At 42.4% G+C, this 25798-nt stretch overlaps 1 protein-coding gene across 1 annotated transcript; it reads left to right on the top strand.

The window, feature by feature from the left end:
- The first annotated feature begins 3838 nt into the window (after positions 1 to 3838).
- On the top strand, positions 3839 to 25798 carry SLAMF8 (SLAM family member 8). The gene is made up of 4 exons (XM_060252155.1): positions 3839 to 4223; positions 5911 to 6219; positions 15896 to 16009; positions 25620 to 25798. Exons 1-4 carry the CDS (start codon positions 3839 to 3841, stop codon positions 25667 to 25669), a joined length of 858 nt encoding a protein of 285 aa, XP_060108138.1. The 3' UTR covers positions 25670 to 25798.

A 25798-nucleotide genomic window follows, 5' to 3' on the forward strand; every position in this document is an offset into this window, starting at 1 on the left:
AGGAAGGGAGGAAAATAGATGGCGAAAGGAGGAGGGAGGGTGAGGTGGGAAGAAAGGAACTTTAACTTTAAATGCATTCTCCAACCCAGTCAGCGGGGTAGGGGGGGGCTTTGAGAACCACACAATATGTGTGAAAGAACCACATGTGGCTCCTGAGCCGCAGTTTGGCCACCCCTGGGCTAGCCCCTTATCTATCACATTTTTATCCCACCCTTTCTCCCAGGAGCTGAAGATGACTTATGTGGCGTCCCCCTTCCCTGCATTCTTCTCTCACAACAACCCTGTGAGGGAGGCTAGGCTGAGCAAGAGAGTGACAGACCGATGGTCAACCAAGGAAGCTTAACAGTTGAGCTACATAAGGATTTGAGCAGCCCAGACCAGGCTAGCCTGATCTCCTCCGATCTCAGAAACTAGCAAGGTCGGCCCTGGCTACCATTTGGATGGGAGACCACCAAGGAAGTCCAGGATTGTGTCGCAGAGGCAAGCCATGCAAACTGTCTCTTGCCTTGAAAACCCCCTTCGAGGTTTCCTGCACAACCAAGGACATGTTTGTAACTGAAAAACAGGACCTGAGAAAAACTGGAGGGTATTTAAACATCCCTAGCATACAATGACAGGCTGCCCACCACATGTTTTACAGTGCAATCCTGAGGAGAGTTACTCCAGTCTAAGCCCATTCATTTCAATGGGGTTAACTGGATAAACTCCCCTCAGGATGTCTGTACTAGGGTTGTCAGCCCTGGTTTGCAAAATCCTGGAGATTTGGGGGGTGGAGCCCAGGGAGGGCAGGGTTTAGGGAGGGGAAAGGACCTCAGCAGGGTATAATTCCATAGGGTCCCACCCTACATTCAATGAAATTGCTGAGCAGTCAGGTTAGAACGGATAAAAGGAAGTACTTCTTCACCCAAAGGGTGATTAACATGTGGAATTCACTGCCACAGGAGGTGGTGGCGGCTACAAGCATAGCCAGCTTCAAGAGAGGATTGGATAAGCATATGGAGCAGAGGTCCATCAGTGGCTATTAGCCACAGCATATTGTTGGAACTCTCTATCTGGGGCAGTGATGCTCTGTTTTCTTGGTGCTTGGGGGGGGGGGGACAAAGTGGAAGGACTTCTAGCCCCACTTGTGAACCTCCAGATGGCACTGGGGGGGGGGGGGGTTGGCCACTGTGTGACACAGAGTGTTGGACTGTATGGGCCATTGGCCTGATCCAACATGGCTCCTCTTATGTTCTTACAAATGGCCATTTTCTCCAGGGGACTTGATCTCTGCCACCTGGTAATTCCAGGAGATCTCCAGCCAGCACCTGGAGGCTGGCAGCCCTAATTCTGTGCACAGGAAACAAGACCTGTCCATGTTGCCATTTAGTGGTTTAACCCCTGGAGATTTTGGGAAAGGGGTAGAACCTTGAAGGGCAGCCCTATGAGCAAGTCACCGTGACAGGAACAATATTTTAACACGACAGCCCTTATTTCTTCCTGAAAGTGGCCAACAGCCAAAAAGGATTCCACAACCATTTTTGGCAAACACCGTCCCCTCACTTCTGCTTTCTGTTGTAGACTTTGATAAACATGTGGGATTCCCCCCCCCCCTTCAGAGAAACACAAGGGGGTTTTCTGTGGGAAAAATGAAAGCTCATCCATCACGGGACAGCCTCATGAAGAGGTCACCCCTGCCTGACACTTTCCCCTCACTCTTTGTGTGGCTGAGCTCCGAAGCAGTGGTGTGTGATGGGGTTGATTCTGCTCATTTTGGTGCTGCAGACAGGTATGGAGACAACTGCCTTTTAAAAAATCCATCTTTCTTTTCCCCTCAACATTCCTAACATTCAGTTTTAAATGTTTTGCTCTCTAGATAACTGTTGATTCTTGCCCACCTCTCAGTGAAAAAAACCAAACTCCCCTCTCCTTTCCTGGTTTAAAAAAAAAAAAATTAAGATAAACGCTTTAAGTTTGTGGTTTGAGTGCTATCCTAAGACGGGGGAGATCCGGGTTCAAATCCCGCCTCAGCTCATTGGGGGTTCTTGGGCCAGTCATTCTTTCTCCTCTTAACCTTCTTCACAGGGCTGTTGTGAGGAGAAAATGAAGGAGGGGAAACTATGTTAATCAATCCGAGCTTCTTGGAGGAGTGGTGGAATAAAAATATAAGCCATAGAAGAAGGAAAGAAGAGATTGGGTTTATATCCCACCCTTCACTACCCAAAGGAGTCTCAAAGCAGCTTACAATCTCCTTTCCCTTTGCCTCCCCACAACAGACACCCTGTGAGGTAGGTGGGGCTGAGAGAGCTCTGACAGAAACTGCTCTTGACAGGAACACCTTTGTGAAAACTTCTGGCTGACTTAAGGCCACATCAGTAGGTGCATATGGAGGAGTGGGGAATCAAACATGGTTCTCCCTGATAAGAGTCAGCACACTTAACCACTGCACTGCACCAAACTAGAGATGTAGTCATGAGGGATTTTGATTGGGGGGCATAGCAAAAGGATTAACTCTTTCCCTCTGTGTTGGTTATGGGGGGATGGAGGCTACGTTGCCAGATCCAGGTTGGGAAACTCCTGGAGATTTGGGGATGGAGGCTGGGGAGGCCAGGGACCTCAATGGGGTGCAATGCCATTTTCTCTAGGGAAACTGATTTCTGTAGACTGGAGATAAGATGCTAATTCTGTTTGAAATGTTTTGATCAGGTCCATGCTGTACATGATCAGTTTTGTGTACATCTTTGTTAAATGAGTGAATTGTTCAGTTTGACTTATATCAATGAGGAAGGCCAGGTGCTGAAGCACACTTGGTATTGGTTCTCGCATACGGAGACAATATGTACTTTTAAACCTGTATTTATGTAAATGGACAGTTGTCTTTATATTGGGATTAGGTAGTTATATGCTTAACCATAGGATTGTTGTTTTCAGGGTTTGAATTCAGCAGGAGCTCACAGGAGCACAGCTCCTGAACCTCCAGTCAGGGTCTGCATGAAGTGGAGATTGCTCTCCCTGCTGCACACAGATCCCGGCGCAAATGCAAATGAGATGCTACTGAGCTCCTGCACCTTTTTCCCTACAAAATGACTCTTGGTTGTTTTTAAATGATATTTTAGCACTTCTGCATGTATCATTAAATTATATGCACTACTATGGCCTCTGGCTGTATTATTGTTGGAGTTATGGTCCTCTATTGTAATCTGTATGTATTATGTTTATGAGATTTTAAATTTGTTGTGTTTATATGTTTTATTTATTGTTATTGCAATGTTTTAATGTTGTAAGCCACCCTGAGCCTGACAGAGCTCTGACAGAAACTGCTCTTGACAGGAACACCTTTGTGAGAACTTCTGGCTGACTTAAGGCCACATCAGTAGGTGCATATGGAGGAGTGGGGAATCAAACATGGTTCTTACACAGGCGGGATAGGGCGGGGTATAAATCGCAAATTAAATTACATTAAATTAAAATTTGGTACATTTGCAGTTTATGCCTAGCTATAGTTTACTTCCTTTTTCTTTGTTCCAGCCTTTTTCATAGAATCATAGAGTTGGAAGGCACCTCCAGGGTCCTCTAGTTCAACCCCCTGCACAATGCAGGAAATTCACAAATACCTCCCCCCAAATTCACAGAATCCTCATTGCTGTCAGATGGCCATCTGTTTAAAAACCTCCAAGGTTACCTTTGGTTACCTTTGAAATGTGTTGATGTTCACTGCCCTGGGTGGAAAGACCGCATATAGAAATTTAAAACGAATAAAGGAAATAAACAAATCTCCACCCACAAAGCTTTTCAGAAATTTTGCAAACCGAGCATAATTCCAGGGGGATGAACTGTCCTTGTGCTGATCCAGATAGCGATGAACAGTGTCCTTCGCTCTCTAATAATAACATCTCTTGTAACTTCCTTTCTGGCAGTGCTGGCAGTTCTTACACAGGCCCCGGTACGAATCTTAGGAATTGAAGGACAGCCCGTGTTCTTGAAAGCCAAAGTCCCTCCTGGCTTCCATGTCAGGGATACCATCTGGAGGTTCCTGACACCCACGGAAGAGCTGGTGGCCATGTCCTTCAAGGGAGCCCCAGAGATCCAGTACCAGTCCCGTTTCTATGGGAGGAACCAACTTCACACTAATTTCACTTTGGAGATCAGTCCAGCGGCCCTGGGAGACAGCGGGATCTTCTCGGCACTGCTGGTGAACACGACGGGGGAGACTGAGAAGCAGATCTTCCATCTGGAGATCTACGGTACGATCCCCCAGAGGAAGAAAGATGTGGCGGGTCATGATCATGTAGTAGGTGGTGTGAAAGACTTCTGCCTGAGACCCTGGAGAGCTACTGCCAGTCCAAGTAGACAATACTGACTTTGATGGACCAAGGGCCTTATTTATTATAAGCCAGATTCATGTGTCCATAAGAGAACATAAGAGAAGCCGTGTTGGATCAGACCTATAGGCCATCCAGTCCCACACTCTGTGTCACACAGTGGCCAAAAAACCCAGATGCCATCAGGAGGTCTATCTGGGGCCAGGACACTAGAAGCCCTCACACTGTTGCCCCTCCCAAGCACAAGGAATACAGAGCATCACTGCCCCAGACAGAGAGTTCCTTCCCCAGGGGACCAGGAGGGGGAGGAGCTTCAGCCAATAGAAGGAAGAGAGGTTTGGCTCAGTAGCTCTGCTGTGCAATTAAGAGAGCCTGGCAAAGCAAGCTCTCCCTCCCACCTTCCTCCTCAAGGGAGGAGTCTCAGCCAATGGAGAAAATAGAGGCTTTGCTCTGTAGCTCCTATGCGATTGAGCAAGCTTGGCAAAGCAAACTGTGCTACAGAAAGAAGCAAGAGAGAGGGAAAAGAAAGCAGACAACAGCCAGTTGCTCGAGGCCCTGATAGGAGCCCTCTGGGGGCCTGATCTGGCCCCAGCGGTGCATTTTTGACAACCCTGCATTAGGACATTTGTCTTTTAGGTATGCCCCTTAAGATCCTGGACATGTGAAATGTTATCAGGAGTTCATTGATCTGAATTCTTGGATCTCGGGTTTTAAAAAATTATTTGAAATGATGCTTCTAACTCTCATAAGCTTCAAGACCACATTTTAAAAGGATGAGAAATTGTAGGCTGGGATTGGCAGATATTTCCAATCCTTTTTTAGTGGGAAATTTTCTGCATGCAATGTCATCTCCCCATCTAGGGTTGCCAATCCCCAGGTGAGGGCAGGGGATCCCCCGGTTTGGAGGCCCTCCCCCCGCTTCAGGGTCGTCAGAAAGCGGGGGGAGGGGAGGGAAATGTCTGCTAGGAACTCTGTTATTCCCTATGGAGATGTATTCCCATAGAAAATCATGGAGAATTGATCCGCGGGTATCTGGGGCTCTGGGGGGGCTGTTTGTTGAGGTAGAGGCACCAAATTTTCAGTACTGCATCTAGTGCCTCTCCCCAAAATATCGCCCAAGTTTCAAAACGATTGTATCAGGGGGTCCAATTCTATGAGCCCCAAAAGATGGTGCCGCTATCCTTCGTCATTTCCTATGGAAGGAAGGCATTGAAAAGGTGATAGCCCTTTAAATGTGATGGCCAGAACTCCCTTTGGAGTTCAATTATGCTTGTCACAGCCTTGATCTTGGCTCCACCCCAAAAGTCTCCTGGTTCCACCCCCAAAGTCTCCTGACTCCACCCCCAAAGCCCCCAGATATTTCTTAAATTGGACTTGGCAACCCTATCCCCATCTCATACAACCCCGGTGATTTCCCCCTGCTGTCATTTCCTGCAACTGCTACTTAAGTGTGATTTATTTGCACCGTTTATGGCATTTGGAGGGAAACGCTTGGCACAGAAACGGCAGAAGGGATAGGGAAGGGTCACGGCAGAAAGGATAGGGAAGGGTCACGCCCTGTGAAGTGGAAATTCTGGGTTCTTTTCCAATCTCTCTGCTCTATTTCCAGATGTGATTTCCACACCAACCATCCGAGTGTTCAGCGAGGAGAGCAACCCAAACAGGCAAATGGGATCCTGCGAATTCTTCCTGGCCTGTGCAGCGTCTAGGGGGACCAATACTACCTACAGCTGGGCAGGACCGAGGGGCAAGGCACTGACTGTGGAAAAACACTCTGCTTTTGAGAATGGCCAGGTACTGAGGGCAAAACTGGACCCCTCAGAGGAGATTCCAGCAAGCTACACCTGCACTGTTGCCAATGCAGTCAGCACTAGATCTGTTACTATCAACATTCAGGAGCCATGCCAGAAACAATCAGGTGGGTGACAAGCAGGGGTGCTATTTTAGATTTCAACAAGCGGTTGGGAAAGAATGTTTGGCTCTCTAGATCAGGGGTGTTAAACATGTTACCAAGGGCTCCTATCCAGCTCCCGAGCAATAGGCTGTCATCTGCTTCCTTCTCCCTCTCTTGCTTCCTTCTGCATAACAGCTTGCTTTGCAAGGCTTGCTCAATCGCACAGAAGCTACAGAGCAAAATCTCTATTTTCTCCGCTGGTCAAGGCTCCTCCCTTGGAGAGGAATGCTTTGACCAGAAACAATCAGGTGGGTGACAAGCAGGGGTGCTATTTTAGATTTCAACAAGTGGTTGGGAAAGAATGTTTGGCTCTCTAGATCAGGGGTGTTAAACATGTTACCAAGGGCTCCTATCCAGCTCCCGAGCAATAGGCTGTCATCTGCTTCCTTCTCCCTCTCTTGCTTCCTTCTGCATAACAGCTTGCTTTGCAAGGCTTGCTCAATCGCACAGAAGCTACAGAGCAAAATCTCTATTTTCTCCGCTGGTCAAGGCTCCTCCCTTGGAGAGGAAGGGGGAAAGGCAGAGCTTGTTTTTCCAGGCTCTCTCAATCGAACTGCAGAGCCAAGTCTCTCTTCCTTCTATTGGCTCAGGCTGAGGCTCTTCCCCAGTCCTCTGAGGAAGGAAGGAAAGAGCCAGAGCTTCCTCTGCCCTGTTCCCTCGATCCCATGGGAGAAATACAAAGAAAACACCTTTAAGACCAACGAGCGCTAACATTTTAAGTATGTTTTAATGTTGGTTTTTTTTTAAAAAAAATGATTGTGTTGGTCTGTGTCCTTTACAAAGTTTATATCTCTGCTACCTAATCTTAAATAGGCATACACATGGCCTGGCCCAACAAGTTCTCATTTGTGTCAGATAGGGCCCTCATAACAAATGAGTTCGACACCCCTGCTCTAACATAAGAACATAAGAGAAGCCATGTTGGATCAGGCCAATGGCCCATCCAGTCCAACACTCTGTGTCACACAGTGGCCAATATATGTGTGTGTGTTTGTGTGTGTATACACACACACACACACACACACACATATATATATATATATATATATATATATATATATATATATATATATATATATATATATATATATATATATATATATATATATATACACATACACACACACACACTGTGGCTAATAGCCACTGATGGACGGACCTTTGCTCCATATTTTTATCCAATCCCCTCTTGAAGCTGGCTATGCTTGTGGCCGCCACCACCTCCTGTGGCAGTGAATTCCACATGTTAATCACCCTTTGGGTGAAGAAGTACTTCCTTTTATCCGTTTTAATCTGACTGCTCAGCAATTTCATTGAATGCCCACGAGTTCTTGTATTGTGAGAAAGGGAGAAAAGTACTTCTTTCTCTACCTTCTCCATCCCATGCATAATCTTGTAAACCTCTATCATGTCACCCCGCAGTCAACGTTTCTCCAAGCTAAAGAGCCCCAAGCATTTTAACCTTTCTTCATAGGGAAAGTGTTCCAAACCTTTAATCATTCTAGTTGCCCTTTTCTGCACTTTTTCCAATGCTATAATATCCTTTTTGAAGTGCGGTGACCAGAATTGTACACAGTATTTCAGTTATCTGGCAGCTTCATATGTGTTGAAATGTGCTTTTGCAAATCTGGTTTTATTTCCTGTTTCCCTGCAACATCATTTTGCATTCTTCTGCTTTTCTCCCATCTTTCTCAAACCTACTTTGCTCCACAGTTTGGGGGAAAATTGCTGGACAGTTCAGTTAAGTTGGGATTTTCCCATTTACATGACAGCCATATTCCCTGTTCCCATGGCGACCACTTCCTCCTCCCACTACTGGATAGAGGCTTTTTGTTTTTTATTTTTTTTTTTTTAAAAACAGCAATTGTATATTGTGATAATGTTGTAACAATATGTGTAACAATTAGTGCAATATGTGAATTCCCAGCTTTTGTTTTTTAAAGTAAGTCTCTATCTCCCTCACTTGCAGTGATACACCTTTCCCCTTATATCTCCACAACTACAATGGAAGGGGTAAAGGCTTATTTAAACATACAAACACACCCCAAAAGCTGGGAACACAAGAGAATCTGCACTGAGTAGAGAGCTGGACTAGACCATTCCATGACTATGACAATTATATGATTGTTATCAGGGCTTTTTTTTTTGCAGAAACATATTTGCATATTAGGCCACACCCCTGAGGTCACCAGTAGGGTTGCCAATCCCCGGGTTTGGAGGCCCTCTCCCAGCTTCAGGGTCATCAGAAAGCAGGGGGGGAGGGAAATGTCTGCTGGGCACTCCATTATTCCCTATGGAGACTGATTCCCATAGAAAATAATGGAGAATTGATCCAGGGTATCTGGGGCTCTGGGGGGGGGGGCTGTTTTTTGAGGTAGAGGCACCAAATTTTCTGTATAGCATTCAGTGCCTCTCCCCAAAATACCCCTAAAGCTTCAAAAAGATTGGGCCAGGGGGTCCACTTCTGTGATCCCCAAAAGAAGGTGCCCCTATTTATTATTTCCTATAGAAGGAAGGCATTTAAAAGGTGTGTGGTCACTTTAAATGTGATGGCCAGAACTCCCTTTGGAGTTCAATCATGCTTGTCACACCCTTGCTCCCGGCTCCACCACCAATGTCTCCTGGTTCCACCCCCAAAGTCCCCAGATATTTTTTGAATTGGACTTGGCAACCCTAGGACACAGTCACAAAACTGCTGCCATAATGTAGCCATCACAGGACAGGGAGACAATCCTGTTCCCCTTTGAGTCACGCAGTGAAGATCCTTGTGGTATGGTGACAGCTGCTGCCTAAGCAAAGTTTTTTAAAACCTTCATAGCTAGTAAAATTTCCAGTACCCAATAAGAAGCCTTGCTGGCCTTGCCTGCTTCCCCCAAAAATACTTTGCAATGACCAGAAAAGGTGCTGGTAGGTACCATGGGGCCCATGGGTGATGCTGGGGGTGCCCGCTGTAACTGCTATATATCTGGCTCTCATAATTTTAAACTCTTCCACAAAGCTGTGAGTGGCACATGTCATCCTTCACCCAGCTCTGAGACTCTGTTTATATGGGGAAAGGGAGGGATAGAAATATTTTAATTTTTAAAAATCTGAGAGGAGGTATTCTTCTGTGTGTCACACGCAGGATAGTGTCTTTTAACATCATTTGAAAAGAGTTCTCTCTTCCCTAATATGAAGGAAGGAATACCTCTTTCAGTTCAGTCATAAAATTGGTATAATGGTATTCCTCCTTGCCCTCACATGATACAAATGCTTTGAGACTGCGGAATGTGTACATATCATTAAGCTGCCCCTGGAATTATCTTCATATCTCTTCAAAAAGATTATCTGTCTTATTGATGGGACTTCTGGGATTGGGAAATGCTGAGCTGAATTGCTTCTCAGAAGGGGAGCAGGCTGGGGCTTCTGTTCGGGGTAGTGGAGGGCAATTTAATGCCTACTGCCTACTTTTCTCAGTCAGAGATCAGTCCAAGATATGCACAGGAAACTCTGAGGAGATTTACCTTGGCTAAAAGGGAGTCCCGGGGGGGGGGGGGCTCCTTTGAGGCTTTGAGGAGTCTCCAGAGACGAGTTGCATATTCATCATCTGCAGAAGTTTCCAGAGTCATTTATTTGACATAAGCTCGACAGGATCCTAACCTTCTTTGAGACTGCTAAACGTCTAAAGCTATACAAGACCGGTGTTGGATCTCGATAACTGCAGAAAAAGGTACTGATGACTATCTTCATTCCGGGACTATTTAAAGTTAAACAAAATAAAATCAGAAGGTGGGAAATAGAGATTCAGAAAGTTTGGAAGAAGAAGGGGAGAAGGGGCAAAATTTGAACTTTGTAAATTTAAAGGACAATGCTAAAAAGTGGAAAGGAATTTATTGTTTTGTCTACTTGTGGTTTTGGTGAAAAGCCCCATCGTCACAGATTTGCAGCTCTCACAGCCAACACAGGAAATACGTCAAACATCGCGAGATCTTTTTACCAGTGAAAACGGGATTTGGTGGCAAGAAAAGCAGGAAGTGTCGGATGGAAAAGGGAAATCATTGAAGCAGCTAGCCTACTCTAGGACTATAATATCATAGAAAAACATCGGCGGCCATTGCTAGGAGGTCAAAATTTAAACAAAGTTTTTAAAGTGTTAGGGACATTAAAAATTAGTGAAGCTGACAGAAGTGACAATTATAAGGTAAATACTATTGGACATTATCGCTGACAATTATTTTAGAAGCCTTTTGAAGGAAAATTTTTTTAAAGGGAAGCAGAAAGTCACGACTGCCATTTTGGAAGAAATAAAAACTTTAAAAATTAATATCTGAGCCCAGGAGGCTCTGAAGACGGCAAAATTAGGCTTATTGAAAAGGGCAAGCCTTACTCTATCAAACCTGATAGTTTAAATTTAATTTGGAGAGGTCAGAAATTTTGGTGTTTTTTTAAATGTCAGAGCATAAGTTAACCCGTGCAAGGACTGCCTCAATGGAGAAAATGCAAGAGCAATTAGAAGCAATGGAAGCCAGGATGATGAAAGGGGTGAGAGACATGATAACTGCTTCTAAAAAAGAAATTAGAAAAGACATTGAAGAGCTAAGGAAAGATATAGTTTGTTTATTTCAATTTATATCCCGCCCTTCCCGCCAAGGCGGCTCAGAAGATCTCAGAAATGAGACTGTGGTAACATCAAAGAATGTGCAAGAGGTGGAAGAAAGAGTGAAAGTACATGATTCCACCTTGCTAAAAATGCAAGAAAAGGTGGCAATTCATGACTACAAATTGATGGAAACCCAGATACGTCTGAGAGGAGTACCTGAGGACTGATTTGAAAGGATATATAATAAAAATAATTGCAGAATTTTTGGAGGAAGATCCTGAAGGAACTAGAAGCATAGACTATATGTATAGAGTGAACTCACTATATGCCAAGAAAAATAATCTACCAAGAGATGTGGTTATAAGATATATGACAAAAGAAACGGTGGGAAAAATCTTGAATAAAAATTTTGAAAAGACATTGATAGTGGGAGGCAGCAGAGTAAGAATCATGAAAGAATTGCCAAGACAAGTGATAAATGACAGAAAAGCATACAAAAAATTGACAGAAAAACTATGTGACAATGAAATGAGGATAATACATGGATAATACCTGAAGGTCTGAGTTTTGAGCTGCAAGGTAAAAGGATTACAATTACAAGCACACAGGAACTGCGTAGGTTTTATGAATAACATAAAGAATTTGCACCGTGATGGATTACAAACTATTATCTTGGAATGTAAATGGACTAAATTCACCACAAAAAAGAAAGGCAACATTTCATTGGATTAAAAAGCAAAATTGTAATATAGTTTGTTTACAAGAAGTGCATATCAAGCAAAAGGATTACAAATTTTTATGGAATAAACAACTGGAACTAGAATTTTATTCATTGGCTGAACAGAAGAAAAGTGGAGTGATTTTCTATATTAAACAAGAATTGGAGCCGAAATTAGTGTTTAAAGATAAAGATGGAAGATTTGTAGCGGTAGAAATAATATTAAATGCAAAAAAAAACGTTGTTATTGGGACTGTACGCACCAAATGGTGCAAAGGATGCTTTTTTAAAAGACATTATACAACAATTTGATGAACTGACTTATGACCAAGTTTTGATAATGGGGGACTTTAATGGAACAATTAAGAACACACTGGATAGGTCTGGGGGTAAAAAAAAATAATAAGGAGGGAAAATTGCCAAAGTCTTTTTTTGAATTGGTCAAACAAGAAAATTTGGAGGATATATGGAGGAAATTTAATCCTGAAGTGCAGGACTATACCTTTTTTTCTGCAAGACATAAAACTTTTTCCAGAATTGACATGTTGTGGGGCACTAAAGACTTAGGCCTTATAACAAAGAAAATAGAGATTTTACCTAAAATTGGGGCTGACCATAACCCAATAATGTGGATTACAAAATTGTCTAAGAAGTTGAGAAGATGGAGATTGAATAAAGATTTACTACAGAATAAAGAAATAGTGACATCTCTAGAAAATGAAACTAAAGCTTTCTTCCAAACAAACGATAAAGAGGATATAGAATTTCAGATGGTCTGGGATGCTTATAAAGCAGTAATGAGAGGAATATTGATTAGATTGAATAACAAAGATAAGACGGCAAAAGAAAAACAGATGTTGGACATTCAAAATGAAATAAAGAAAAAAGAAGGGGAACTGAGAAAAAGGCCAGGGAAAAAGAAAATTATAAGGGAGTTTACAATATTACAAACGCAAATGAGACATTTGTTAAATAAAGAACTGGAATGGAATCTGAAAAGATTGCAGCAGAAATCTTTCGAAGGAGCAAACAAACCCGGAAAATATTTGGCCTGGCAACTGAAGAAAAAGAGAGAAAGTAAAATCATTAATAAAATTGTGGTGGATGGAAGAGAGGTGGTAGATCAAGAAGGAATGAAAAGAGAATTCTTTAAGTATTATGCCAAGTTATTTAAAGGTGTTAAAATAAGGAAAGGAAAGATGGATGAGTACTTACAAAAGATAAAAATAGCACCCTTAGCAGAAAATATGCAAAAAGTTTTGAACAATCCAATTGAAAAAAATAGAAATTGAAGCAGCAATTATAAATACAGAGCATGTGCAGATGATATAATGTTTATAAATGAAAACCCCATACAAGTCACACCTTTGTTGCTAGCCAAAATACAAGAATATGGGGAGTTGGAGGGACTTTGTATTAATAAAGAAAAATCAAAACTTCTATGTAAAAATATGCAAATAAATAAGCAACAAGAATTGCAGAGACTAAAGAGCTGTGAAGTTACCTCCAAGGTAAAATATTTGGGTGTGGAGATAACAATGAAGAATATTGATTTGTTCAAAAATAATTATGAGAAGCTATGGCGTAAAATGTATGAAGATATGTTAAAGTGGAATAAACTTAATTTGTCACTGTTAGGTAGAATAGCCGCAATTAAAATGAATATTCTACCAGAATAATGTATTTGTTTCAAACTATTCCAACTGTGAAAGACAGTAAACAATTTAATAGATGGCAAAGAAAAATTTCAGAGTTTGTGTGGGCGGGGAAGAAACCAAGAATTAAAATGAAAATTTTAACAGATGCAAAAGAGAGAGGCGGATTTCAATTACCAGACTTAAAATTATATCATGAAGCAGTTTGCTTAGTATGGATAAAAGAATGGATAATGTTGTTAAACAAAAAACTCTTAGCGTTGGAAGGTCATGGAAATAAATTTGGCTGGCATGCTTATAGGCTTCCCAAACCTCCCGCTCTGGCGGGTTCGCAGCCTCATCTCCCGCTCTTCAAAAATTGGGAAGCGGGGGTGGGGGGGGAGAACATACCTGTAGGCTTCATGTTATTATAGAGCTCCTGAGCCGTTTGTAAAATGTATGCCCCTTTAAGGCTGGGCAGGAAGCAGGAAGGGCTTGGGAGAACGGCCCCTCCCTTTCTTTTGCTTTCGTTTTCACAGCAAGGGTTCTCCGGAAGAAGATCTGGTAAGTATTTGTGTGTGTGAGAGAGGGAGGGGACAGGGGATTCCCTGGTTTGGAGGCCCTCCCCCCTTTAGAAAGCGTGGGGGGGAAGGGAAATGTCTACTGGGCACTCTATCATTCCCTATGGAGAACGATTCCCATAGGGAATAATAGGGAATTCATCCGTGGGTATTGGGGGCTCTGGGGGGGTCTATTTTTTGAGGTAGAGGCACCAAATTTTTAGTATAGCATCTAGTGCCTCTCCCCAAAATACCCCCAAGTTTCAAAACGATTGGACCAGAGGGTCCAATTCTATGAGCCCCAAAAGATGGTGCCCCTATCCTTCATTATTTCCTATGGAAGAAAGGCATTTTAAAAGGTGTGCTGTCCCTTTAAATGTGATGGCCAGAACTCCCTTGGAGTTCAATTATGCTTGTCACATCCTTGTTCTTGGCTCCACCCCCAGTGTCTCCTGGCTCCACCCCCAAAATCTCCTGGCTCCGCCCCCAAAGTCCCCAGATTTTTCTCTAATTGGACTTGGCAACCCTACATGCTTATATGTACTATGGGAAAAAAAGATAGACGGCTTTTTCTCTCACCATTATATAAGAAACAGCTTGCTAAATACATGGATGAAATATAAGAACTATAGAGATGAGAGAAAACCGTTATGGATAGTGCCAGCCGAAGTGATAAAAATAACAGCTGAGACGGGTGAAGAAAAGTGGTTGTCATATAATCAACTATTAAAAATACAAAGTGGTAAAATAGAATTGAAAACTGCTGAAGAGCTGAATAATAAATATGATTGGTTTCAAATGCAACAAATAAAGAGTTTGGTGGAGAGTGACATTAAAACTGAAGGAATAAGAAAAGAGCAAACAGAAATGGAAAAAATTCTACTTGGAGACAACAAAAAATTAATTTCAAAATTATATAAATTACTTTTAAAATGGTCTACAGAAGATGAAGTAGTGAAATCTCAAATGATTAAGTGGGCAATTAATGTAATAAAGAAATACAGATGAAAACTTGGGAATATTTGTGTAAGAATTCTATGAAGCTTTCGACGTGTCATAGTATTAAAGAGAACTGTTTTAAAATGATGTATAGATGGTATATGATTCCTAAGAAATTGGCAAAGATGAATAATAAGATGCCAGACAGATGTTGGAAATGTAAAAAACATGAAGGTTTTTTCTATCAAATGTGGTAGACTTGTGAAAGAGCAAAAAAGTATTGGCAGATGATTCAACAAGAAATTTCTAGGATCTTGGGATATGAATTTAAGAAAGTTGCAGAGACTTTTCTGTTGGGATTACAAATGGAAAAATTTCCAAAAGAAGATAGAACTATAATTTTGTACTTGCTTTCAGCTGCTAGGACATTATATGCGCAGTTGTGGAAGCAAGAAAAAATACCAGAGAAATGGGATTAGATTGTAAAAGTTAGGACATGGATTTAAATGGACAAATTAACAAGAATTTTAAGAGACTATGATTTAGAAGTTTTTAAAAGTTCAGAACATATGTAGAAAAAGAGTGGAAAATAAAAGGACACTGGACAATTTTTGATAATGATTAAGTTTTAAAAAGAAGAATATAAATTTTTGTTTGTATTAGTTAAGGGTACCTTTAAACATTAGAACTTTAAGTAAATAACACCGGCGGGGGTCAAGGAACGGGGGGAGGGGTGGGTAGAAAGTAATATATGGGATAGATAAAAGAAGTTATTAATGATGAAAGAAATATAATTTGTTACCATATGTTACCAAATAAAATTGTTTTAACCAAAACAATTGTCTGTCTTGCATAAAACACCACATGGAAACCCCAAAGGGCTTCCTTGAATTCTTTTCCCGTTCACAGGTTTCCCCTTCTGCAGAGAAAGAAACGTTGGTGTTTCCCTTTCGCTTCCTGTCTCACAAATGGGACTTTCCGTTGACCTTATATGAGCAATTTTTTAAAAGTGCCATTTGAGTGCAATTAACGTGATGCTTTTAAAGACTAGCCATTGGCTGGGTGCGTGAGGGTTCTCTGCGCATCGACCAGAGCCCTCTTTCCTCATGTACCCTGACCGAGGGGCGGGTGGTTTCCATGGCAAAGGGTGAGGCTTTGCCAGTGAAAGATGCCAATTCCTGACCTAGTGTTGTTTATTCTTTGTTCCCAGGTGCTGAAGACATGGCATATGATTATAGGGACATCCTCCTCATCGTAGTGCCCCTCACGTGTTTACTCCTGTCTGTGGCAGCCATCTTGATCATACGCTCTAAACATCACTCAGGTAAAAATGTCGCCTTTCTAGGAATATGGTTACATGTAGTGTGTCAAGAACAGAGAGGGCTCTGTGTTCAGGCTCTGGAGTTGCTTCCTGGAACATGGTAGTTTGTTTTTGTTCCAAGAGCTATCAGAATCATCTTTATCCATTTTTTAAAAATCATGGTTCTTCCCACTGCCACTGTTTAATGTTTTAATTGCAATTTAATTATGATGTGTTATTTATGTATATTGTGATTTTATGGGTTGTGAGCCGCCCTGAGGCTGCTTCGGCGGGGAGGGCGGGATATAAATCTAATTAAACCTAAACCTTTTGTCCTTGCAACAGCCCTGTGAGGTAGGCTTTATTTATTATTTGTTTACAATATTGTTATCTACTTTTCTGACTTCTCAAGGGTCACTGATGTGGCTAACAGTTTCAGACATGCAGGATAAAATCACAGTTTAAGACAATTAAAACCAACCCCTCCGAAAAAACCCCATGCATCATTAAAAACAGGATCAGGAAGGAGGGATTATGGAGGGATTATAGAGGGAAGGCCATAGAGCCAGTTTAGAGCAGAGCCAGTTTGGTATAGCGCTTAAGTGTGCGAACTCTTATCTGGGAGAACCGGGTTTGATTCCCCACTCCTCCACTTACACTTGCTGGAATGGCCTTGAGTTAGCCATAACTGTCGCAGGAGTTGTCCTTGAAAGGGCGGCTTCTGTCAGAGCTCTCTCAGCCCCACCCACCTCTGCAGTCTTCTTCTTCATACAAAACAAAACAAAAGTGTTCACCTAGTGGCAGAAGATGGCAACAAAAGGAGACGGATTGATTATTTTTATATATTTATTAATTATCAATCGCTGCTCCCCCTTGGTGGAACCAACTGCTGCAGGAGGTCAGAGCCTTGCAGAACCTTGCCCAGTTCCGCAAGGCTTGCAAGACAACATTATTTCAGTTACCTTTTAACTGAAACTGCTGATATATCAGCTTTAAAGGATGCATAAGAGTACTGAAGGCCATCTGTAACCAAACGGTAATTAGCACTGAACTGTTTTATACTGTTTAATTGTCTTAATTGTTTCATTAACGCTCAATTTAACTGTTTTATTGTGATTTTATTATATGTTGTGAGCCGCCCTGTGCCTGCTTAGGCGGGGAGGGCGGGATATAAATCAAATAAATCAAATCAGTTTCAGTTTATATATAGCCCCTCCCTCACAAAGTAAGGCTCTGAGCAGTTCACAGCAGTACAAAACAGATGTAGCAAATGTAGTTAAAAGCAAAACAGTATAAAATGCAAAGTATAAAAAGCAAAACAGTATAAAATGCAAAGTATAAAAAGCAAACAATTCACAACTGATGGGTTGCCAGAATCCCTTAGTGGAGTTGGGGATCCCCTGCTGCCTGGTTCATGTCACTGGTGTCATACGGGAGATGACATCATCACACCAGTGACACTCTGGTATTTGGGCAAAAACTCTATGGCAGAAATTGGTTTTGCCATAGAGTTTTTGCCCAAATACCAGTAGGGTTGCCAGCTCTGGCTTGGGAAATACCTGGAAATTTAAAGGGTAGAATCTGCAGAAAGCAGGGTTTGGGGAGAGGAGGGATGTCAGAAGAGTATAATCCTATCATGTCCCTCTTGGTTGTCTGGAGATCAATTTTAAGAGCAGATCTCTAGTTGTCACCAAAGTTGCCATTTCCTCCTGGAGAACTGATCTCTGTAATCTGGAGGTAAATTGTAATTCTGGGAGATTTCTGTACAAAAAGCCCAGCAAGAATTTATTTGCGAAGAAGAAGAAGAAGAAGAAGAAGAAGAAGAAGAAGAAGAAGAAGAAGAAGAAGAAGAAGAAGAAGAAGAAGAAGAAGAAGAAGAAGAAGAAGAAGAAGAAGAAGAAGCAGCACATGTGGGAGCACATTCAGCCGGGACTTCGGGCGCTGCACTGGCTGCCAATATCCTACCGAGTTCGATACAAGGTGCTGGTTATTACCTTTAAAGCCCTATATGGTCTAGGACCTGCCTACCTGAGGGACCGTCTCTCCCCGCATGTTCCCCAGAGAGCACTGAGATCGGGATCTCAAAATCTTTTGGTTGTCCCCGGGCCAAAGGAGGCCCGCTTGAAGATCACAAGAGACCGGGCCTTCTCTGTAATGGCTCCATTTTGGTGGAACCAGCTGCCGGAGGAGGTAAGGGCCCTGCGGGATCTCACCCAATTCCGCAGGGCCTGTAAGACAGTCCTCTTCCGGCTGGCCCACAACTAACGGCCCTGTATACCGACTACCGAATGCTGTATATTGTATACTGAATTTTTACCTGAAGCTGAATGGAGTGTAGCTTTACGACTGCTGGCTGTTTTAATTATGTATAGTTATAACAAATGTTTTATTTTAATTATATATTGTGAATTGTTAATTTAAAGTGTAATTTTATACCTTTATGTTAGTTTTATATATGTTGTAAGCCGCCCTGAGCCACTCGATGGGAAGGGCGGGATATAAATCCCAGATAAATAAATAAATAAAGAAGAAGAAGAAGAAGAAGAAGAAGAAGAAGAAGAAGAAGAAGAAGATGATGATGATGATGATGATATTGGATTTATATCCCGCCCTCCACTCCGAAGAGTCTCAGAGCGGCTCACAATCTCCTTTACCTTCCTCCCCCACAACAGACAGCCTGTTAGGTGGGTGGGGCTGGAGAGGGCTCTCACAGCAGCTGCCCTTTCAAGGACAACCTCTGCCAGAGCTATGGCTGACCCAAGGCCACGCTAGCAGGTGCAAGTGGAGGAGTGGGGAATCAAACCCGGTTCTCCCAGATAAGAGTCCGCATACTTAACCACTACACCAAACTGGCTCTCCCCTGATGCCAAGCCAGCTGGAACTGTGTTCCTGCTCAAAAAAGCCCTGGCTGTATGACAAAAGTCCTTTCTCCGGTCTCTTCAGGAAAATTGGCTCCCTAATGCAAATACTCATTCAGCTCCTCCAAAGAAATTTCACAGTGCGATGCTACTTCAAGGCTTAACACTGATAATTCCACCATCTAACCATGGTTATCCTTGAAGTAGCCTTGTTAGCCTTCCCCAAGCTCCACCCCCCAAATCTCCAGGTATTTCTCCATGCAGAGGTGACAATCTTAGGTGATGCTCTAGCACCCAACCAAAAATGCTGTGGTTTTGAGGTGAGTGCTATATAATCGTCAACACTTCCAGATCATGCTGAAAGTGATGTCATAGGGCAGTGATCTCCACCTCTCCTTTTTGTCTGGCCTCTTTCCACCTGCCACCTAGCTGAGCAATTGGGTTAGAACGGATAAAAGGAAGTCCTTCTTCACCCAAAGAGTGATTAACACATTGAATTCACTGCCACAGGAGTGGTGACAGCTACAAGCATGGACAGTTTCAAGAGGGGATTGGATAAACATGTGAAGCAGAGGTCCATCAGTGGCTATTTGCCACAGCGTATTGATGGAATTCTCTGTCTGGGGCAGTGATGCTCTGTATTTTTGGTGCCGGGAGGGGGGGCAACAGTGGGAGGGCTTCTGGTGTCCTCACCCCACTGATAGACCTCCTGATGGCACCTGTTTTTTTGGCCACTTGTGTGACAGAGTGTTGGACTGGATGGGCCATTGGCCTGATCCAACATGGCTTCTCTTATGTTCTTATGAGTGTAGACACTGGTCAAAATTGTAATGAGTTTCCCCACCCTTAGCAGGCACCTGGCAAGCCTACCACAGAGCAAAGTCTGATGCAATTTGAAAGTACAGGTCGGATTCAACCAATTTTTCCCCTTGATCTCACCCAAATTTCCCTCCACATTGCAGCCTTCATGATCCCTCATGGATTTTGCACCATGCGGGTCACATGATGGCTGACATAGTCTTTGGGGTGATTCCTCTTCCCTGGTTGGCTAGCTGAGAAGCAGGTAGGAGCTAACCCTATATGCTTTTCTGCGGGTGGTGAGGCCACCCATTCAGAACACTTAACTTATGCAGCTCAGGAATGGACTGGCCCTTTCACCTACCCAGACAATTCACAGTGGGCAGCTACCCTGGAGGGCAGCTAAGGGTCAGCTAATAATTTCAAGTTATCCTGGCGCAAAAGAGCCACAGGTCAGAGGGACCACTCACTTTGGCCCCAGGCAGTGGTTGCAGCAGTGGAGATAAATTCTTCCAGCTGTGCTAGCTGGGTCTAAGTGAAACAATAGCAAAAATGGGCTCCTGTGTTGAAACAGTACACAGCATTATAGAACACAAGAAAATGCACTCTTCATACAGTTCAATATCTTATATCACAGTGAAATTTTATGTGTTGTATGCAACAGTAAATATAAAAAAGGTAAGTCCTATATGCAATTACTCCAATATATCCAGTAGTATAAAATATTCAAATTCTATGTCAGATTCTTTAACTGTAGGTCAGGGTGGCCACTTTTGCAACTGTGGAGGAGGAAATCCCAGCGCTTGAAAAAGACCATACTTCCAGTGGAAATGATCGTAGGGCAGGGGACCCCAGGAGCAAGAGACTTCAGCATCTTTCTGAGAGTTTCACTGTCTGCCGGAGTTTTTTGTCTTGTTAAATCATTCTTTGAGCACTCTGTTTGAAGGACTTTTGTTTTATAGAGTGGACTTCTTTAATGAGATGTGGATTGGATACTTATCAGTGCTTTGTTACTGTTGGAGACATAGGATTTGAATATTTTGTACTACTGGAGATATATAAATAGAGTAATTGCATATAGCTTTATATTTACTGTTGTATATAACACATAAAAATTTCACTGTGATATATTGAATTGTATGAGGAGTGCATTTCACAGGTCTCAGTGAAGCAACCCTGTGGTATAACCAATGCTAGAGAGGCCATTTGGCTAAATTTGACCAGGGTAGTTCTAATTTACCGGTCTGCTCCTGATACAGATTCTCACTTCTCCTTCAAGTCTCCCCCCACTGCCCCAGCCCCACAAGCTCCAATTCTTCTGCAAAACTTTTGGGTCATCCCCTTAAGAAGAAGAAGACCACAGATTTATACGCCCTTCTCTCTAAACCAGAGTCTCAGAGCGGCTTACAATCTCCTTTATCTTCTTGCCCCACAACAGGCACTCTGTGAGGTGGGTGGGGCTCTTACAGAAGCTGCCCTTTCAAGAACAACTCTGTGAGAGCTATGGCTGACCCAAGGCCATTCCAGCAGCTGCAAGTGGAGGCGTGGGGAATCAAACCCGGTTCTCCCAGATAAGGGTCCGCGCACTTAACCACTACACCAAACAATCCTTCATCCCCTTTTTCAAGTTATCCTGGCCCAAAAGAACTACAATCTCCATCTCTGGTTTAATTCTTGCCTTTGCCACAAACCCCCTAAGACGATCCACACAAACTCTCTCAGGGCTTTTCCACAGTTTCATTTTCATGACTTTTAACTGTCTGCTTTTTTATGTTGGGGGAAGGTGTCTGTTCCACATGTATTTTGCTCCCTCTAGTGGCTGGTTGGATAATACACCAGTTTATGTCTGGCATATCTCCCTGCAGATGTATACTGCAGGTTTTTATGGTGGATATGATATGTATTGTAATATCAACTTAATATTGATATTCCTAAACAGGAATTTACAAGTGAGGAAAATGAGAATGCAGAAAAGCTTGCAGTTTCATCCTTCCATCTGCAATAGGGGTGTATAGTTCTACTGATGTGTCTTAGAGGGCACTTGTATGTATTAATAGACGATAATGTATATAAAGTGCATTGAACATTTAAATTCAAAATATTAAGTACCTTCACTGAAAGGGATGATCCCCCTACCCCATTTCCCCTCACCTCCATTTGCTAGAAGTGCATCATCTCCCAATTAGCCTGTAATTAGCCTGAGGAATTCTCTGCCACAAGATGTAGCAATGGCTTTCAGTTTGGTTGAGTATAAATGGAGTTCAGACAAATTCATGGGTCATCAGTGGTTGCAGGGCTGGATTAAACCCTGTGGAGCCCCCGAGGCAGTGAAAATCTTGGGGGCCCCCTTGCAAATTATCTCAGAGTCAGAGCACCCACGCTGCCGCCCGTGGCCCCCAGCTGCAGCCTGCAGGCACCTTCTTAACAGCCCCCTTGACAAAGCTGCGGGGGAGAGGCAGAGAGGGGCAAACTTGGCAACATGAGCAGCAGCCGCACCAGGCAAGTCGGGCAAAGAATGGCTCAGTTGCTGGCTGTGCATACAGACTCCAAGGGCTGTAAGCAGAGGGGAAAACCGGGGGGGGGGGAGCTGGCCAGGGGCCCCTAAAGGCGTGGGGGCCCATAGGCCAGTGCCTACTTGGCCTAATTGTTAATCCGGCCCTGAGTGGTTGTTAGTCATGTTGACTGAATGAATGCCATTTGTGGGATGGGGGAACAACAGGGAGGTATTGGTCTCCATACTCTGCTGATGCGCCAGAATCTGATGAGCTACTGTGGGAACCAAGATGCTGAACCAGATGCATTTTTGGCCCGATCCAGCAAGGCAATTCAAATGAATGCATGAAGCTGCTTTATACTAAAGCTGACCATTGGTACATCAAGGGCAGTGCTGTCTTCTCAGACTGACAGCCGCTCTCTGGGTCTCTGGCAGAAAGGTCTCTCATGTCAGCTACTGCCTGATTTTTTTTAATTTTTTTTTTACTTTTAAAAATTTTATTAGTTTTCAGTATAAAGGGGGAAAATGCGGGGATACAGAAGCAAAGAAGGATGGGGATTGGGGGGAAAACAAAACAGAGAAAAGCAATAGATATAGCTGTTACATGTCTACCTTTCAAACCTGATATTAAATTTTTTTCTACCTGCAAGTCTTACATTTTAATCCAATACAACCATTACATTCTACAGTCATATTATTTTATTATAGGGTTTTTTTTTTGCTATTTATGCTTATAAAATGAATTTAAACTATTCATCTTTGATACCAACAAATGAGAAAAGCATCAAAGCCAACCACAAAATAAAAGCCACTAAGTAATCTTGACCATATTAGGGATAAGTACTAATTTTAACAGTAATAAACATAATCATAAGCAGAGAAGATCATTTTATCCTTAATACTACCTTAATTGTTTCCAACATAAAAAAATAAAAATAGAAATAACAAAAGACCAAAATAAAACTAGTAGACAGTACTTTATCTGTTACAATATCAATAGGATCTATTATTTAAAAAAAATTAAAAATAAGCAGGAGCAGATCTTTAAAGCTTCCAAATACCTGTGTTGTCTAGATTATTATAAATTGACCCAAATTAGTTATTTATCTGTTAGATATTTAAGTATTTAACTTTAAGTATGTAACTTCATTAAACTTTTTGGAGACTATATCTCCTATTTCCATATTACCCTGAGAGAGAAAACAACAGAGACAAATTTAATAAGCAATGACAGTCTCATTTTCCATACTCTGGGCTTTTTTTTGAGCAGGAACGCACAGGAACGCAGTTCCAGATGGCTTAGCGTAAGGGGTGTGGCCTAATATGCAAATGAGCTTCTGCTGAGCTTTTTCTACAAAAAAGCCCTATACTAAACAATGGTGATGTCAGAAGGTGTGGCCTAATGTGAAAATGAGTTCCCGCTGGGCTTTTCCTGCAAAAAAGGCCCTGTCCATACTTATTATTTTTCTTAAATAAAAAAAATCATATACTCTCCATAATCCACTCTGTATTAAAATACTCTATTTGACTTTTAAAAAAATAGAATCTCTAAGTGAAAACGGCCTCCTCTTTCACCCGTATTTATTTTAACCCATAGAAAAAATCATACCTCTCTATAATCCACTCTCTATTAAATTGCTCTATTTAACTTTTAAAATATGCGCTTCATAAATCAAATAGCAAACAGAAAAGAAGCATTCTGATTTTAAGAGTCTCTTTGCCATTTCAAAGTCCCGCTTCTCTGGAAGTCTCGCTTGTCGTTTCTGAAACATTCAAGGCCGTACGCCAGTTCCCTTTTATTAATTCCATGTTAGCCAATTACAAGAAAGACCAACAATCTATAATCCCTTCTTTTTAAAAGCTTTCCGTGACTTGATCTTCTTAAAGTAGTCTGCCTTTTCTCCCTTTAGCACATATATCCATTTTATTGAAAACGATGAGATCTCCACGCCGTCACTTCCTCCTGCAAAAACTTTAATCCAGCTTGATTTCCGCCTCCTTTCTGTAGCTACACACAATGTCTCCATTTTGATTTCTTTCAACTCCTTTTCTACTGGGTCTTTATCCAGTTTTTTCATCTCCATAGACATCACTGGGATCCCTTCATCATTCCACTCATATATATTTTCCATCTCGCTGTGTTTTAAAACAAAGATTTCCACCTTGTCCCATATTAACTCTGTCAACAGACCAATTTTCTGCTTTAAAGAAAGATATGGCAGCCATAATATCTTTTTTTTTTTTTCAAACGCTTCATTTGGTTGAATCGCCATCTTCTCTACAGTTAAACTCAGTCTAGTAATCAAAGTTAAAAAACCAACTCCAAGTCCCGGATAATCTATCTTTCTGAATCTCCTCCGGCTGTGTGCTTTCCTCTTACAGTCCGCTTGTAATCAGTTCCATCCCAATCAGATATCAGAAGCATTTCTCTTAAAAATATACGTGACTTTTCAGACCATATTAAGATAAAATAATACTCTTATTGTAGCTTGTTTAGTTGTAAGCCAAATCCATTCAAATATCCCTGTTCAGATCAATTTAAATTCTTAAGAGTTGTTAAGTTTGTTCTTTGGCTTTTTGAAGCCTCACTTGAGAAAAGAGAAAGGGGGGGGGGAATAGCCTCCTCTTCCCCCTTTTTTTGAACTGTCCCGATGGGCGTTATACCAGAAGATCCATTAGTTGGTGGTAATAAAAAGAAAGACCTACTTGCACTGTAGCATCTCAATGTTTAAGGTAGAAATATGATATAGTATAGTAGAAGCTTGTTAGAAAAAGAAAGCAGTCAGGTATTCATCTCTTGCTGCCATTATGGCAACCGCGACGGAGGAGCATCGGGGCAGACAGAAGAGACAGGGATCGGCTGCCGCCATCTCCCTGGCTCCTGTAGGGTACAGGTTTCCCTGGCTCCTGTAGGGAGGATACAGAACCCTCCAGAATCTTCTACCGCCCGGTTCAGGGGGGCCACTGCCAGTGAGCTCTGCAAACCCCGCCGAGCCCAAGATGCCAAAACCCGGAAAACCCTGCCTGATTTTTTTTTAACTGGAGAGGCTACAGATTGAACCTGGATCCTTCTTCATGCCAAGGGGACACTCTGCCACTGAGCCCCAGCCCATAATTTGTAAGTAGAAGTCCCCAGGTTCAAAATCTGACATCTCCAGGGTTTACCTGAACCTTTAAGTGGAGATACCAGGGACTGAACCTGGGACCTTCTGCATGCCAAGCAGATGCTCTACCACTAAGCCCCAACCACTCCCCATTCTTATTTTCTCATGTTCTTATGTCATTTCCTCTGCATCAAATTTTAGATTTATAGGCCTCTTGGAGCAAAGGTTCTTGTTATTCTGTACAGTATCATTCACATGGATGATGCAATATTACTAATAAATAATAATTAATAAGAACAAGGTAATTGTAAATACAGACAGCACAGCCACATACTCCTCCAGATGAATAATTACTGTATTTTTCTTCTTTTCTCTCACAGGAAAACAAATGTCATATACAGTTGCAGCAAATGAGCCATTTCCTGCTTAGCTGGTTCTTCTGCGAGCAGAGAGCTGCCCTCTCCACAGAATTGTCCTCGTGCTTGCCGTGGGAGAAACTGACAACATTTAGACTTTGTTTTGGGAAGAAATGCCTCATTCACTTGGCTGGGAGTTTTGG

This window comes from Heteronotia binoei, chromosome 1, assembly GCF_032191835.1.
Source record: "Heteronotia binoei isolate CCM8104 ecotype False Entrance Well chromosome 1, APGP_CSIRO_Hbin_v1, whole genome shotgun sequence".
In the NCBI taxonomy this organism is placed as follows: Eukaryota; Metazoa; Chordata; class Lepidosauria; order Squamata; family Gekkonidae; genus Heteronotia; species Heteronotia binoei.